This window comes from Glycine soja, chromosome 7, assembly GCF_004193775.1.
Source record: "Glycine soja cultivar W05 chromosome 7, ASM419377v2, whole genome shotgun sequence".
Lineage (NCBI taxonomy): Eukaryota > Viridiplantae > Streptophyta > Magnoliopsida > Fabales > Fabaceae > Glycine > Glycine soja.
In genome coordinates this window covers 8407000-8423414 of record NC_041008.1, presented here as the reverse complement: position 1 = coordinate 8423414, position 16415 = coordinate 8407000, and the positions used below count along the sequence as shown (strand labels likewise).

At 35.0% G+C, this 16415-nt stretch overlaps 1 protein-coding gene and 1 pseudogene across 5 annotated transcripts; both read right to left on the bottom strand.

Annotated features, from left to right (window-relative positions):
- Window positions 1-1375: 1375 nt before the first annotated feature.
- On the bottom strand, window positions 1376-5072 carry LOC114420306 (annotated as a pseudogene).
- A 1656-nt stretch (window positions 5073-6728) lies between these two features.
- On the bottom strand, window positions 6729-15217 carry LOC114418583 (VIN3-like protein 1). 5 transcript variants are annotated; one of them, XM_028384009.1, is made up of 7 exons: window positions 15056-15217; window positions 13885-13952; window positions 10940-11004; window positions 10252-10801; window positions 9148-9775; window positions 8410-8720; window positions 6729-8316 (listed from the first exon to the last, which is right to left on the bottom strand). In XM_028384009.1, exons 4-7 carry the CDS (start codon window positions 10322-10324, stop codon window positions 7127-7129), a joined length of 2202 nt encoding a protein of 733 aa, XP_028239810.1. In that variant the 5' UTR covers window positions 10325-10801; window positions 10940-11004; window positions 13885-13952; window positions 15056-15217; the 3' UTR covers window positions 6729-7126. The 5 variants fall into 5 exon arrangements, with proteins under 5 accessions (XP_028239810.1, XP_028239813.1, XP_028239814.1 ...); XM_028384012.1 differs by lacking the exons at window positions 10252-10801; window positions 10940-11004 and adding an exon at window positions 14579-14645 and having other exon boundaries at window positions 15056-15216; XM_028384013.1 differs by lacking the exon at window positions 10252-10801 and having other exon boundaries at window positions 15056-15215.
- Between the last annotated feature and the right edge of the window lie 1198 nt (window positions 15218-16415).

Here is a 16415-nt window from a genome sequence, read left to right as displayed (position 1 = left end):
AAGGATCGTGAGAATACATAAAGATTATGTCGTAGAAAAATAATAATAAATACAAAAATTTAACGTGATTCGACACACTTATTACCTACGCCTATATAATCATTTCAAAAAAATATTTCACTATCACAAAAATGATTACAAGATTGTAACTCATTTTGTAACTCATTTCATGTATCACTCTATAAACCCGAGTAGCCCAGTCAATGATGACAAGAAATAATAATATTTTCACATATTTTTACATGTGTGTTGTTTCTCCACTAAATCTCTTCTCTATTTGTAGTGAAGATTCTCACCAACTATAATAAAAATAAGTTCTCTTAGAAGTTGGAACAAAAACAACTTCCAATGTATCCATTCAACTAAGTTTTATCTAGTAAAATGTAATCTTTCACTTTGCATTTAGGTCATCTAAACTTTAGTGATAAAAAAACTCAATTTTCAATGTGTATGCCTCTTATCTTTTGAGGTGAAACTCTATAAATGATTCTTCGGATTTTCTCATACCAGAATGATATGATGATTTACTAGTTGCTCCAAATCAGGCCGCTGGTTCCCTTCAATTCCATCACGCATAGCAGAATGAAATTACTATGAAAATTTTAATGTTCTTCCAGTTGTTTCACCTCTTAGTTTTTGCAATTATCGATATAGGCAAAATCCTCTGTACAAACACTCACAAGTCACCAAACTAAAATGTTAGCGGAAAAACATTATAAGCCGTACGTTCTCATTTAGGAGCATTCCATTATTATCAAGTTACTTAGATGTCAAATAAATAAAGGCAATTTCCATTTGTTCAGTTATGTTAATTTATTGTGGTCAGCAACCTGTCAAACTTGGTTGCAAATTAGTTCTGAGCTTATGTTCTTATCTTGCTTCAATTTTTCTTTCTGGAACAAAGCTTCTGTATTCAGTATTTTACCATAAAGAATGTTATTAAAAAATTATTGTTAGCCTCGAGGGTTATAGGGTATTGTTCTCAAAACAGGACCAAGAATAAACTAATTGTAGATGCCGAACAGAATATTGAAGGCAATAGAGCCTGCTCTCAGACTGTTAAAGTGAATTTCAATCCTTAAATCAATACAAGCTAATTATACCACAAACAAGGCAATGATCACGATTCATTTTAGTTTTTTTTTCTTAAAAAAAAGAAGTATTTAAGAGAACAAAAAAAAAATAAAAAATCTTACACTTGCTTGACCACTCTAATAGAATTTGTGGCATACAAACAGACCATATACTTATCTATCAGAAAGTAAGCAGTGAAATAATTAAATTGGATATCTCCAATGGAAAACATGAGGAAGGTGGAAAAACAAAGTGTTGATGAGAGAGAGAATCACAATCTTCTGTGTTCATCATCTCCAACTCATAGCATGCCATCTGATTTTGCCGGCATCCTCCTGAGGAAGTTTTGTGGGACTGCAGGCATATCAAATCGAAACCTTGGAGGCCTTAAGACATAAGTGACCCACATGAACATCAAAATGCGAAAAGGAACCAAATATGTCACAATGACAGCCACAAAACAGAAAATAACAAACAAAAATGTTGCTCTTGGATCCCTCCAGCTGAGTAGAGCCTGCACCCTCTCTCCTTGAGTTGCCAAGTCAGCCATCATTTCTAGCACCCTCCCCGAAATGGCTCTTAATCGATCATACCTCTTCTTCAAATTATCACCACTAAATTTAGATGGAAATGGGTCAACATTAAGTAACTAACACCGTGGTAATTGAATTCTTCCAAGCATGTATCTCATGAAACTGTTTAGCAACAGAAACCAAAACATTGAGAAGACAAGCAATCCTGAAAAACTGAACTTTTCCCCTCCTCATGCTCCACACATTTGTCCCCATGTCTAGCATGTACTCCACAACCTCTTTACTGAGTGGTGGTTCAGCCCTTTTGAACCTCAATGTGGCGATGGCAGCAGCTTGGTTCCTCAAATTATCCAACTGAAATATAGACAATGGGCTTATATAGTGCATTCTTGGGAGCAAAGGTTGTGCATAAGTTTGCAAAACATTCAACAATGATGAACAAGAAAACCTCACAGCCAATTGAATTTCTCCCATCTTCCTGGCTCCTTGAGTGTGCAAGTTTATAAGAGGGTAAGAGTGAGAGTAAATCCTATCACTTTCAAGTGTTGACAACCGAATCCTTACCTTGCCAATTCTCCTATCCATTGCTCCTTCAGCCTTTTTCCCTCCGGCATTTTTGCCTCCATTCAAGTTTCCATTATGAAACACAACAATGGTGATCACGGTGCAAGGATCAAACACTTCCCATGTATATTGCTCATTCCAATTGGGAGAAAGACTATCTACAATAGTCCTTGTCCTCACCCACTTGGGACCATACTTAGCGACACAAAAGGCATCGGTGCGGTTTTCCTTACTCATTGGAGAGAGCCCCACAGCATTCAGGATTCCCAATTCAAGAACACCAATACTTGGCTTGCATAAATACTTAGAAGATGGCCTTACATCACTTGTGTAGTGAGTGGCCTCATCAAGAACATGGTACCCTCCATCCAAAGAGATCCTCATGTTAAGTTTACTTGAAAACCCAACCTCCTCTTCACCCTCCTTTTCCTTTGGCTTCTGAAGATTGCACCACACACTAGCTTGTGGAGTGGCATCAATTCTCTGCTGCACATTCTTCAAAGGAACCACACAAATTCCCAAGCTTTCGTGTTTGTGGGGATTCCCCTGCTCAATGGTCACAAGCAAGCAATCGTCAAAGGGTTCTGCCACAACAAACATCAAATCCTCATTCCACATGGGGCTTGCATTACACTTCATAGGACGGCTCCTCAAAGCTAAGTTCCCCAAAACACCTTGGATGAAAATTCCTGATAACGACTAAATAATTATATTTTAATAATAGAAAATTAGACAAATATTGACCTGAAATTAATAGCCACTCATAGTGTTCTATTACAGCGGTAAAGTTGTGCCTTTGTGACTTGTTGGTCATGGGTTCGAATCCGAAAACAACCTCTTTGCATATGCAAGGGTAAGGCTGCGTACAACATCCCTCCCCCATACCTTCGCATAGCGAAGAGCCTCTGGGCAATGGGGTACGAAGTTTTTTTTATTTGTGATTAAAAGTTAAAAAATTAATTAAATTGAATTTTTGGTTGCAGATATAAAAATTGAAGGTGTAACAAGCAAAAAAGGCAGAAAAATTGAAGAAAAGAAGAAAATTTGAAGAAGGCCCAGCACAATACGCGCACGTCACGGACTAAGCGGGCCAGGAAGTACACGCGCTAAGCGCGGGTGTCGTGCTAAGCGCGCCTACGAAGGCCCAAAGCCCACTTCAACAGTTATAAATAGAGAGTCAGTCCAAGGGACAGAGACACCACCACACAACCCCCTCTCCTAGGGGTTTCATTTACTCCCTTTCTTTCACCCCTTATCATTGTAAAGCTCTCTTCACTATGAGTGGCTAAACCCCCTAGCTAGGGTATGGCCTAAAAAGCCAATGATGTAGGGAGCATTTCAAGAGTTATCAATAAAAATTTTGTATCTCAGAACTTACTTTTTGTTAGGGTTTAGTCCACTCGGGAGAGGGTAAAGCCTAATTAAGGGTAAGGAATGAATACTTGAATCTGTTTTAAGGGTTAGGTCACTCGAGAGAGGGTAACGCTTAATAGAACACTTAAAAGGAAGAAATTATCGTGTTATCTTTTAGAGGGTTTTCCTTCTATATTATTTTATCTGCTTTTCTTTCTTATTTATTCTGCATCTTTATTTTCTTTTCTTTCTTATTTATTCTGCATCTTTATTTTCTGTTAGTCTGTAGGCCACTCGGGAGAGGGTAAAGCCTAATTAAGGTAGGCTTGTCATCATGAGGCATCAAGGGCAAGTAGATGGATAGATGTGGGGCAGAATTAGTTCGTATTGATAACAGACAAATCCTGACTCCATCTATCTAGGCTGATTAGACTTGTTAGGTTTTAGCGATTTTAATATATAAATTTTATTCCCAATTTTATTGTTGACTTTTCTTAGAAGTAGTTATCTTATTTTTCTTATTTGTTTTTCTCAGAAGTAGTTATTCCTTATTTGACAGTTGGGTTTTTTTATTAGGAGTAGTTATCCTCTATTTAGGAGTAAGTATTTAGGCTTAGTAGATTTAGATTTTATTCTGCCTTTATTTGAATTTCGTAGAAGTAGTTATCTTTATCATATCGCAATTTAAATATTTTATCTTTTATTTTGATCTTTCAATCTTTTATCTTCTAATTTTATCTTTAAATATCTTATCTTTTCTTTACCTTATCTTATCAGTGGATTCGACACTCGAATTTCCGAGAACTTTACTACTTTGTGACGATTTGGTACACTTGCCACCGAGTTAATAATTCCCGAGTCATTACCAATATTACTATTTTTTAGCAACAAATCCTGGGCTTGAATCACATTAACTCTAAGGTACCAAAGCCTGGGAGAAATATATACCTTGGAACGAGTGTGAGCAATGTTTTCACCACTAGTTTCTGATGCATCTGAATGCCAAGCCTGAGAAAAAGCTTCATCTGCCTGAGTTCCCATCCAAACAGACACCATCAACTCTCCTTGAAGCTTCACCCCATTTTGATCCTCAAGCTTGTACCATTGCGGCGCCAAGGGGCTATCGGGACGAACTCTCACTGGGACATCACAAATTGTGAATGCAACACGTCCCATGAACTCATCAGGGTCATCATTATCCTTGTCCTTCACCACAATCTCCAAAACTAGCACTTGAATTCTCTCCTTGGCAAAAGCAAAGACTTGGTTCCATTCTGGGGTGGTGGTTTTCTCCAAGCATCTTGTTCTTCCTGTGAAGCTTCCAAGATTCACTTCCACAAAAGGGTTGCAAGGTTGACATTCACATTTCTCAGACAAGTCTTTGGCTTTCACGACCCTGACAAACAGAAACTGCATTTTCTCAACCAAGTCAAATGCAGTGGGGAGCCTATCACCACTGATTGCTCTTCCAGCACTGATGTTTGGAGTTGTCGCCTTCAGAGAGAAATCCTCTTTGTTCTTCTTTTGGTTTTGGTTTTGGTTTGCCATTGCTTATTCTGCAAAAAAGTTAACACAGACTACAATTAAATCACTCACACACACACACATGTATATATATAGCATGAACAAATGGCATATAGGACTAACGAGAAAACATACAATCACAAACTGTTGAATTTATAAAGAACTCAGAATGTTTGCTCAGAATTTCAAAAGATAAAAATGGTGTGAATCCTTATAATGAAGTGCAGGTTTGGTGAAAAAGATAAAAACAATTGTCAGTTGAATGCAGTGATTACGGTTTGTAACAACAGCAACGTAAACATGAATTTGAAATTGAAAAGATGCCATTTTTTAGTTTTTGAATTTCTACTATTTATGGTAATGCATATAAACATAACACCACACCATGCATCGTGAGAGAACTAAATAAAAAAAATGACCATGCAAGCAAATTTAACGAGAAAATTCAGTATTTTTTTTTTAAAGTAACAAGGATGAAAATTCAGAAAATGAAAAAATGTGACGCTCACACACACACACACAAAAAAAAAAAAAAAAGTGAAAGATTATGAGAGAAAGAAGAGGGAACTTACGTGAACTTGGTTGGTCTGACAGTTCAATTTGCCGTAACCACCAAAAAGACAAACAAGTCTACCACCTTTGACGGTGTTTTGACGGCGTTTGCACGTGTTTCTTTTTCTTCAGAATTACTTATTACTTACTAGCACTGGTCGTTTTTAAAAGAAGAAGACGCATTTAATTTAATTAAAACTAAAAACAGCGGTTACTGTCGCTGTTACACAATTTCAGAGTATAAAAATGATGGAAGAAGGCGAGTGGTCTTATGGATTATAGATTATTTTGATAATAATACACATTTAATTTTATTAAATCATCATAATGTGTGCTCTTATGGTCTTATTTTTTTATTTTTGGTTTGATTCTATTATATTATTAGTAAGGTTTCATTTTTTCCGTTGGAATGTAGTATCAGTTTTGTATTTGAATTTTTGAAGACGATTCAATTTAAAACAATTGATGTCATCTAATAATTGACAATTAATCACTTTAGTTTTACTTTTTTCTGCGGCCCTTGATTAAATATTTTTTGTATATATTAAATGAGAAATTTTTATTTCTATTTTCTAAATAAACTGAGGAATTATTAGTATGCCAAGTATATGAGGAATAAATAATTAAAAAAACGTTAACTCTGTTTAAAATTATCAGAAACTTGGAAATCATTTTAATTATCAAGATCTTTAAAATATTACAATCATTTCCCGCCTATTTCAAATTATGATTGCTATAAAGTTAAATCACGTTATTTTTTCTTACATAAATCTCCCAAGAACGCGTATCGTTACTACTGAACCAAACACACTAAATTGACAACATTAAGAGAAAACAATGCAATCATTAGTTTCAAAAAATGAATTTAAAACAAAAGATAAATGTGATTAATTTTTTAAAAGAAAAATAAATTCCAAGATTTATCCACTCACTTTAATTTAATACATAATGTTTTTTTTTTAATTTACTTCGATTTCTTACCCTCAAGTTTCAATTAAAAAATAGAAGTTGCAACTTGCAACATTAGAAAGATTTCCTTAATCTTAACATGGCTGCAAAGCATGATACAACTACAATGTTAAGTTATTGTGCCGGGAAATCAAAAGAAGTGAGTGATAAAACACCAAAGAAATCAAAAGAATGACGGGATGAATAAAATCAGCCATCACAATGTTGCTTGTCAAATGATGAAAGTAATTAAAAGAAAGTTCAACACTAATATCTACTTTGACTAAATTCATAATTGACAAATAATTGCAGTAACTTAGTAAATAGCAAATTGACTTCAACATTCTGAGACTTCATGTCCAGAGATCCTTCTTCCCTTCAAGGATGAATGAGTTACTGTCTGCGCAATCATCAATGCAAATCCTTTTAGCAGGACAAAAACTTGTCCCAATAAATTGAATTGCGGTGAGTAATAAAAAATGCATGTACAAGGCAGAAACAATCAGGGTGATTTGTAGTTTTGAAATGGTACTAGTCTTGAAGCAAATAGGGATCTCGGGTAACAGGATTCCACAGCCTTAACTTGATGACACAGCCTTATTAGAGAACCCATTTCTTGGCCTCTTGTTGGATATAATATCAGAAAATGAGTCAACTAGTTGCCCTGCCAAACTACTTGGATCATCAATCAGAGCTTGAATGAAAGTATTTACCACCCGACGTTCTTGTTCTGTCGACCTCAAACTAAACCATGTCAGCAATTTCAACCTAAATTCCTGCTTGATATGACCCTGGCATTCTAGCCAGCGAATTACTTTCACACAATACTCAAAGTTCTCATCTAAGGAGAATGGACCATCAGATGCACGTAAAGGAGAATCATTTATCAAAGTGCTGTCACAATCATGTGTCTCTTCATTTGTGCTTGCTACCCTCTTCCTACATGCATCTCCACGAGAGTCAACTGCTGGAACTTCACCAGTAGGTCCATGGTTCCAAGTTTGGGAACCACCACTACCGTGTGATCTTGCTAAATTTTTTTCTAAATCATGCGAAGCAGCATCATCATCTGCCTCAACAGCCTGCTGCAAAGTGCAACCATTATCTTCATCCCTAGAAGACTCGAATGGAGGTGTAAGCTCTTCATTTAAATCAGGCACCGAAACAACATTTAGATCAAGGTCACGAGAAACTGAAGGCAACAGCTCTTGTGGATTGGTAGGCTTGATTGTTTCACTTTGCCCACAGCATTTTCTCTTGTCAGCGCAGCAAAATTCCTCAGAGCAGCCTTGTTCTTGAGCCCAAGAAAGATGCAAAATTTTCCCAAGGTCTCGAACCTTAAATCCAGAGTCTTCCATTGTGGGATTGGGCTCCATTTTGGAGCCAGAAGAATTGCATTCAGTTTGAAGGTTCTCCTTTTTTTTATTCATGGCAACTGATGACGATGAATTCTTTTCCAATATCTCAATGCTCTTGGTGAAACACTTGGCCTCAGAATGACCCAGGTCACCCATATCTGTAAAAGATACAACCCGAAATGTATATTCTGTGCAAGGCTGGAGGTTGGATATCAAAATCCTTCTCTGAGCTTTGGGAAACACAGAAACGGGATCTTTAGTGTGCGACTCCTCCCTACTCTTGTAATACCAGAGCTTGTATCCCTTAACGTCCCCAGAAGATGCATTTGACATTTCAATTAAAATGATTTTGACTGAGGAAGCTGTTACCTCTTCAAACACAACCTTGCATGCAGCAGGAAGAGAACCCTCTGCAAGTTAAAGAAGTTCATCATATAAATCAAAATTGCTTGGCACGCAAAAAGAATTTATATATTAAAAAGAAAAAAAGCAATAGTTCCCACCTCTGGATTCTGGATGTACATTGGGAACAGTGGCCAACCATTCATCAGCTTTCTCAATAGCAAGAGAGCAGAGTTTTTGTACGTCACTGGCAATAGGGAGTCTGCTGACAATCCCACGGGCCATCTTGGCAGAAACCCCATTAACTGGACCAACTTCAGTTTCCAGTTTAGCCTTTGCCTCTTTTACCATTTCATGCAATTCTTTAAATCTTGAAGTACCATCCAAAAGCCTGTAGCTCAAATATATTCTGTAGCATAGTACATCTACACGCCGGGCATCTTTTGCTATATTTAGCTGCTTCTTCCAACATCTGTCGGTATTAAACATGAGGCACCAATTTCATCAACATAAACTAAAATTTTAGTCACAAACACAAGTTGAAAATGGTTTAAATCACCACAATATTCCATTTCACAATCAAATTAAAGGAACTGAGAAAGGCCATAATGGAATTCATTTCTCTTGGAAAAAGACACAAAGGACAACAAACACAGTAGCAATTAAGTTTGCTTCATTGTTGCATGCAAGTCAAGTGAATAATGGACAAGAGAAGCAGGAGACATGGGTGAATTCATTTTTAATTCTCTTATTCAATATATAGTTATATACAAAATGCAGGTTGATACATATTATTTCACAGCATAAACAAAGAAATTTGAAAGATCAATTGAAGCCTCCCAGTATCAATAAAATGATACAAAGAAGAGATAACTAGACAGGTAAAGAAAATTACTCACCCAAGTATCCCAGTAACTTTACCGCAGGATGCACAACAATAACCACCATCTAGTTGCATCAGTTGTCCATGATCAACAACTCCTACTTTTTCATGTTGAAGAGCACACTCAATATGGCAAGACAACCCACAAGAGTCCCCTTGAGAAGATTCACATGTGCATACCAACCAAAGACTAGGATCCTTGTTATCATCAAAAAGGTGGCAAATACAGCAAGAGCACCTTCTACAAAATGTGTCATCTTTAGAGAGAACAGCTCGGCAGGCAGAATTCTTACAGATCCAAGAGTTTGAATGTCCAAAATCACTAGGTGGGTCAGGAGTTGGTACGAACCGCACCGGGTTTTCTCCTTTGCGATGTTGCTTCCTAGAAGGCTGATTGCTGATACCAGAAACTTTTTTTGAGTCCTGTTTCTTGACAATCTTACTGGTTGACTTGGTTTCAGCCATCCTGCTTTTTGAAGAAATGTTCTTTTTGTCCTTATCAAAGCAAGTTCGTAAAATTTCCTTCTTAGGACCAGATTTTAGGAACTCCTGAAGAAGTTCTGAACTTCTTGAAGCATCATCTGAATGGCCATTTTTTTCTGGAGTACTTTGTGCACTGGATGAAAGGCTTTGAACACCAGAAACTGAAATAACAACCAAATACAAAGTAAGTCCAGGGGAAACAGAAGGAAAATCCAACTAAAGTAAACGATGAAACCTGCTCTGTTAATCAACTGAAGAGAAATAAAATAAAATAAAAAAATAGCAGATTAATCTAGAGCAATAACAAATGAGATAAGTAATAAATTACACACAGGTTCCACCAAAGAAATATGAATAGAAGATTAATCACAGAGCAGTTTAACCTTGAACAGAAGAACTTCAGCCCTTCTGTGACTACATCATTTAGATCAAGGTAATCAAACTCGAGATTTTACTTAGACTTGGGAAGAGGAAACAGAAGCAAAAACCATGGAATCATAATTCGTAACACAAAGCATAAGATTCTACAAGATTCATAAAATTCATTTATAAGCATATTGCAAAGCATAAATAAGAGAAAAAAAAACATTATAATGCACATCAAATACTTAAATAAGCTTAAATTCATAATCATAACCATCTCCTTCATCAACCATATTAGCAAGATGATCCTCATATAGATGTGGCACAGCAAGAACATCCTCATCCATATTTTGTCTTGAGGGAGGGTTGCGAGAGGTTGAAGATGGAGACAAACAGTTGTTTTGTGTTTCTCGGTTCTCTCAGTAGATGCTTCTAGGTTCTTGGTGTTAGGGTTAGTGAGCACTTGATTTATGGGCTTGGGTTTACGGGCTTAGGTTTGCAGAATCCTAGAATGGCCAAAACAATTTGGAGCCTGACTTGCCAAGTAGAATCAAAAACTCTACGATTCTGTGTGGCAGTGCTGCAGATTTGTGAGTCTGAGCTCACACCAACTCATGTAGGGAGTGTAAAATCGTGCATTCTATGACTCAGCATGTAATTGTGACTACCATGGTTCAGATTAGGGTAACCCTAATCATCTTCAACAGAGCCTATTTGATTTCCTTTCCCAAACAAAATCATGGCCCCAATTGTATATATTTAACATCAAAGCTGAGCATATGTTGCTACTCTTCGTCCATTCGGTCTCATTCTTGCTCTAGCACCTGTATTATTATTAGTAAACCAATACCTGCTTTAGCTTCACACTTGTAAGCCTCATATTTTAACATCATACATGGGCTTAAGAGTATAAACTGGAAATCCAACAACTACAGATAAACACGTCAAGGTTATGTTTCTACCTATTTATCATGTATGCATCAATCAGCAGTAGCTAGAGCACCTGCACTAGAACCCAGAACCCTCCCTATTCCAACGCAACAGAAGAATGTAAATAAATTGTCCAAAATAGTACATTACAAATGGAAAACAAGAGAGAAGCCACATAACAGGATGAACAAGTTGACTGCAACTCGCATGAACTCAATCTAAAAACAAATTGAACTAAATGAAGAATATAAAAACAAAAACCTATGAAGAGTTGATTCTGGAGACAGCCATTATTAATTCATACGCAAAATCAAAGACAATTCAAAAGTATTAGCACATTTTTTATCCATTCCAAATAATGCTACATAAAGCTGTTTTGACTCTTGCATTTTAAATCCTTTATCATTCAATCATGAAGTATCATCCTAATGTTAAATTCTAATTAACACAATCATTGTCTTTGAAAGGATTCCTCTTTGAATGGACAGAACCAATGTCAAATCCATTTCCACCTTCAACTTCAAAAAAACAATAAAAAATTTTAAACATCAATGTCGAAATTATGAGCAGATACTAATACTATACTAAATCAGGAAATGAATTAAGCATTCAAGAGAAACAGCCAACATGCCAAAAAAATATTGTATTCAGTTATTTCAGTTCAAGATGAACAACAAACAACCAAGGAGAAAACCTGGACTCAAGTTCCTCCGGTTGAAATGCAAAATTCATAATTAAATAGGAGTAACAAAAATCAAGCTACCCTGAATCAGTTAAAATTACAAAGCATTCTCCAAATTATATTCCAAACAACAGGGATCACACCTTTTCACCAAAAGTTTGACAATACACAACAAGGGCACAACACAAAATATATGCACACATCAGGCATTCTCATAATTCAAATACCTAAAAGACTACATAGAGATCCTCATAAGCACCAGATCCTCCCTACCATGGAAAAAGAAAAAGAAAAAGAAAAGAGATATCCTGACAGAGTCGACACTACAGCACCTCCACAGTCAACAATGTGATAAATCCAGGGAGGGAATTCAAGGCCAACATGCAACAGGTATAGTTTGGAATAACCCTTTATACTAGACTATGCAGGCAAAGGAGAAAGACCTAAAGCTATAATTTTAATTTATTATGCACATCTATCTTAATCAATACAAGTGCAAATCTTTATACGCGTACACCATTCAAAATATTTTTAAGGAATGTATTCTTCATCAATCCAACCATTGAAGTATACTTAATTGTCTTGATCCTTCTTGCCAGATATTTGAAAATTTGGTCCTCAAGAAGTACATAATTAAAATTTAATATTTTAAGCATAAAAAGTATACTGAATGCTCATCTTATATATTTTCTAGTGAACAATTACAAATCAATTTAAGATTATCTAAATTAAGAGAATTGATTATCCCATGGAAGATTTTCTATGAAATTTGTGCTATAAAAAGTCTTGTCAGGATAAACATAAAACTGTACAGTAGAAATAAATAATATTTCAGTATAATTATATAATCACCAGACACACTGCAGTTCTACTAAAGTTGTATCTATTTTAAAGTACCAAGTGCATGCTTGGATAATTGGTAAAGTATTACTGGAGTCAGTGAGTGGAATTCATTCGGAAGAAATATCTTCTGTAGAATGAGTTGTACATTTAGGAGGGTTCTTCCTAAAGGTAATTGGTGTAAAACTACCAAAATTACTTTCAACTAATACCCTAATAAATTTTAGTTTGGTAACTGACAAGACAATTTGGACAACAGAATCACTAGTTGAGGAGTTATTTATACAAGGACTAAATTCAATAATCACACTCCACTCTTAGCATTTATAATACCATCAAATTCTACAATGTTTGTTTTAATTGGGAGGATTATATGTACTTCAATTCTTTCTAATTATACTCTATCCATAACAGAAACACACATTAATGCATTAATATTTCATAATTTCATACGATAAAAACACAACATCATTGGTACATCAAAGGGAAAAAATAAATGGACATTCATATTGAGAATAAACATAACAGGAAAAGGGAAAAAAATCCATTTAAAAAGAAGTCCCAGATTGGTTTTGTAGACAATCTTCATACCCTTACCTGATTTATTGCTGAAAATTTGAGTAAATCTTATGCCACATAATTCTTCATTGTTATTTTCCTTAATAAGGTATCACAAAGGTTCACAAAGTATAACATTTCCATACAACAAACGACAAACAGTACTGTTTATTTAGTATAATATAATTCCAATTAACAAAAAAGAGGAAGAATAGGAAATTAGATATACCTTTATGCATTGCAGCCCATAGCCACAATTACTTTCCAAACCTTATACCATACAGAGGAAGAAATACAAACACTTGATTGAAACCATACGTGTTCAGCATTTACTAAACCTGAGAAGCTTATTCAGATATAACATTGATCCTTGATTCTTAAGAAAATAGCCAAGCAGCAGATATGACCTCAGGCTTATGTCATCATATTACTCTATTTTAAGCACATTTTATAATATATTGCATCATATGAGCCAACCAACTTTCACGTCAGGGTTTGGCCAATAAAAGGGAAAATATTGGTGAAGCAATTAAGCACTAACACAAAAGTTATGAGGCACCTAACCATGGGGCTATAAATTGATTAAGTGACAAAAGGCCTAGCAAAAGAAGCCACTTTCAATATTTAAACCAAACAACAGTGGACTGAAACTGTACATAAACACTAGTCCTTATAAGGGAAGAAAGCAAAAGAAATTTGATGGTTAGTTAGACATGTTTTGAAACATGTAGCAGTGTGTTGGTCAGTAGTAAAACACATAAAATAACAGAATCATTAGACAAATCACACAGCATGCATCAGCCAGTCAGCATTAGAAACACAACAGAAAGGGGTATAAAATTGTTGCAACCTGTCACTACTGAAAGAACAAACTAAAAAAGAAGCTCAAAAACATACCTTTAGCGAGGAACTTGTCTTCTAAATCCATTTGCAAGTGTCCAACACTGTAACAAAATGGCCCTTCTCTGACAAGCAGATAAAAAATGGCATTAAAAGGCTGCTTACGTTATTGTGAAGAGAAAATGAGTCTCATGCATGAATCATCACTCCACTCAACTCCCACATGAACAGAAAAAGGAATCATTTTTAGTGAAGTCTAAGCCATGTGTATCACACCAAAGAAAATTAACAAACAATAGTTAACCAAATCTTCAACATAACCGGCACCTCACTTAAAGCACAAATTCCATTTTTAAAATGATCAAGAGGAGTAAACAACAATTACCAAATACTTCAAAAACTTATTCTGGATTGTCACTTTTTTTTCATTTACCTTTAACGAAAAATAAAGTAATAATTTAGCACAGGAGAGAGAAGCCATGTTTCAAATACACCAATGTCGGAATGTAACTAGCTCCTCATGACTTGAGCACAATAAACAAACACATTCAAAACGCAAAACCAATAGTACATCTTTTTTCCCGTGAAATTCGAACAGTGTCAAAGTTTATAATAATTCACACATCTTCGCCAACCACCTGAGCTAAAACCCTTCACCATACCAATAGTACATGACACCAACCATTAAAAATAAAAATATATACCTCAAATTGAAAAAAAAAAAATCAAACTACAAATACAGCTGTATTACCTTGCCCATTTGACTTAAATCCACGTTTCCTCATGGAAAAGATCCAATTCCAATCAACTTTCAACAGCTAAATAAAATTATTATTATTATTAACTTAAAGTCTTAAATACATTCCAAAACAAATGAAATAATATAGAGATAAATAAATGAGAAAGTGAACGTAAAAAGAAAACCAGAAGCACAACAAAATCACGATTTAACCGCTCTTCCAATACGCATTGCGTGCCGTGCATTAACAATAGGGAGAAAAAAATCAAAGAGAGTCTCTAAATTATTTTTCTTAATTTAAAAAAAAAACAAATCGAATAAGAAAAATTTAAAAACGAATAAAAGCGGTTATTTATGCGAGAATCACGTGGCGAACGTGAAAATAGGAAAAGAGACCGTGGAAGGGGGGAAACGAGAACGAATCTGCGAAGAAAAGCGAATCGAAAAAACGCAAAAAAAGAAAATAAAAAAAAAAGCTGAATCACTGACCTTGGGAGAATGGGGAGAGGAATCAAGGGTTTATTGTTGCCATGAATCCCTAACAACACAACACGACCAGACACAAACGTTGTTGTTGTGGTGGTGGTGGTGGTTGTTGTTAGTTTGCGTTGTTGCGTTTCAATAGAGAGAGAGAAAGAGAAAGAGGAGAAAGACCTTCGTTTTGTACGAGTCACTCACGTTTTAGGAAGGGAGGAACGTCACGCGCGAGGGATGGCGCGTGGAGTGATGGTAGTTTGAATGGTTCGGTTTTTGTGGGTGAATGGATACGGATAGTATAGTCAGGTCAGCTGTTGCTACTCCTCCAAAGTTCTTTCTTTTTATTTGGAGGAATATATTTGTCTAAGAGAATAAAAATCATTTAAAATAAATTTTATATCAATTTATGAAGATAAAATAGTGTAACAATATATTAATTATTATAATTTTTTTAAAATTATCCTAAAACATAAATATATCTTATATTTCACTTTTTTGTATCTTAATTATTTTATCAATGTTGATGGATAAAAGTTAACATTAACATGTATTATATTTTGAGGATTAAATTTTTTGCTTTCATCTTTTAGAGACATATTTATTTACACATTTAAAGACAAAAATGATTATTATTTTCAAAAAGTGGGGAAGATGAAACTCAAGAAAATGTTATATGATAAATATGTCATTATGTTGGCAAATTAAAGATAATCACATTGAAAATCATTTGAGTGACAAATTTGTTTCTCTTTGACGGACGAAAATTAACGATGGATATAATTAAGATTTTCTCGATGAGATTTAAGATATTCTCTTTTTTATTGAATGTATTTGAAGAATATTAATAACATTATTTTTAATGTATTTTTAATTAAAATGAAAAATAATAATTAATGCAATTAGGGTTGTCTTGATGAGACTTTAAGATATTCTCTTAAACTTTGACCCTAACTATATGATTAATCTTGAATCTAAAATCTAATATGTGGTTGGACATATGTCCAACATGCACATTTAAATAGAATTATGTTAGCATAAAAAATGTCCACTGCCATCATCAGCTAAAACAACTGGACTAAGAAAGGATGGGCAAGCCTGCCTCCTAGAATACATAGGCATGTTGAGATGAAGATCATTCTTTGGCAAACCAATCTTTACACAAATTAACTTTTCTTAAGGTATATTGGATGTTGGTCAGGAGAACACGAATTTTGTTAGTTAATGATGATAGCATAGGATGCAACAGAGACATGTGTTGAACCAAAAGCTGATATGCATTCATGGAATTTGTTTCACAAATCAAGTGCAATTAACCATATTCCCAAGCTATTTTAAGAGCATGGTATATAGCAAACAATTTTGCATGAAGGTT

What these genes read in the sequence shown, in the direction of transcription:
- LOC114418583 (XM_028384009.1), bottom strand. Translation starts at nt 10,324, where the DNA reads ATGGATGAGGATGTTCTTGCTGTGCCACATCTATATGAGGATCATCTT. An exon ending in TATGGTTGATGAAGGAGATG is followed by an intron (nt 9,776 to 10,251) that starts GTTATGATTATG and finishes TTGTTATTTCAG; the next exon opens with TTTCTGGTGTTCAAAGCCTT. An exon ending in TGTACATCCAGAATCCAGAG is followed by an intron (nt 8,317 to 8,409) that starts GTGGGAACTATT and finishes TTTAACTTGCAG; the next exon opens with AGGGTTCTCTTCCTGCTGCA.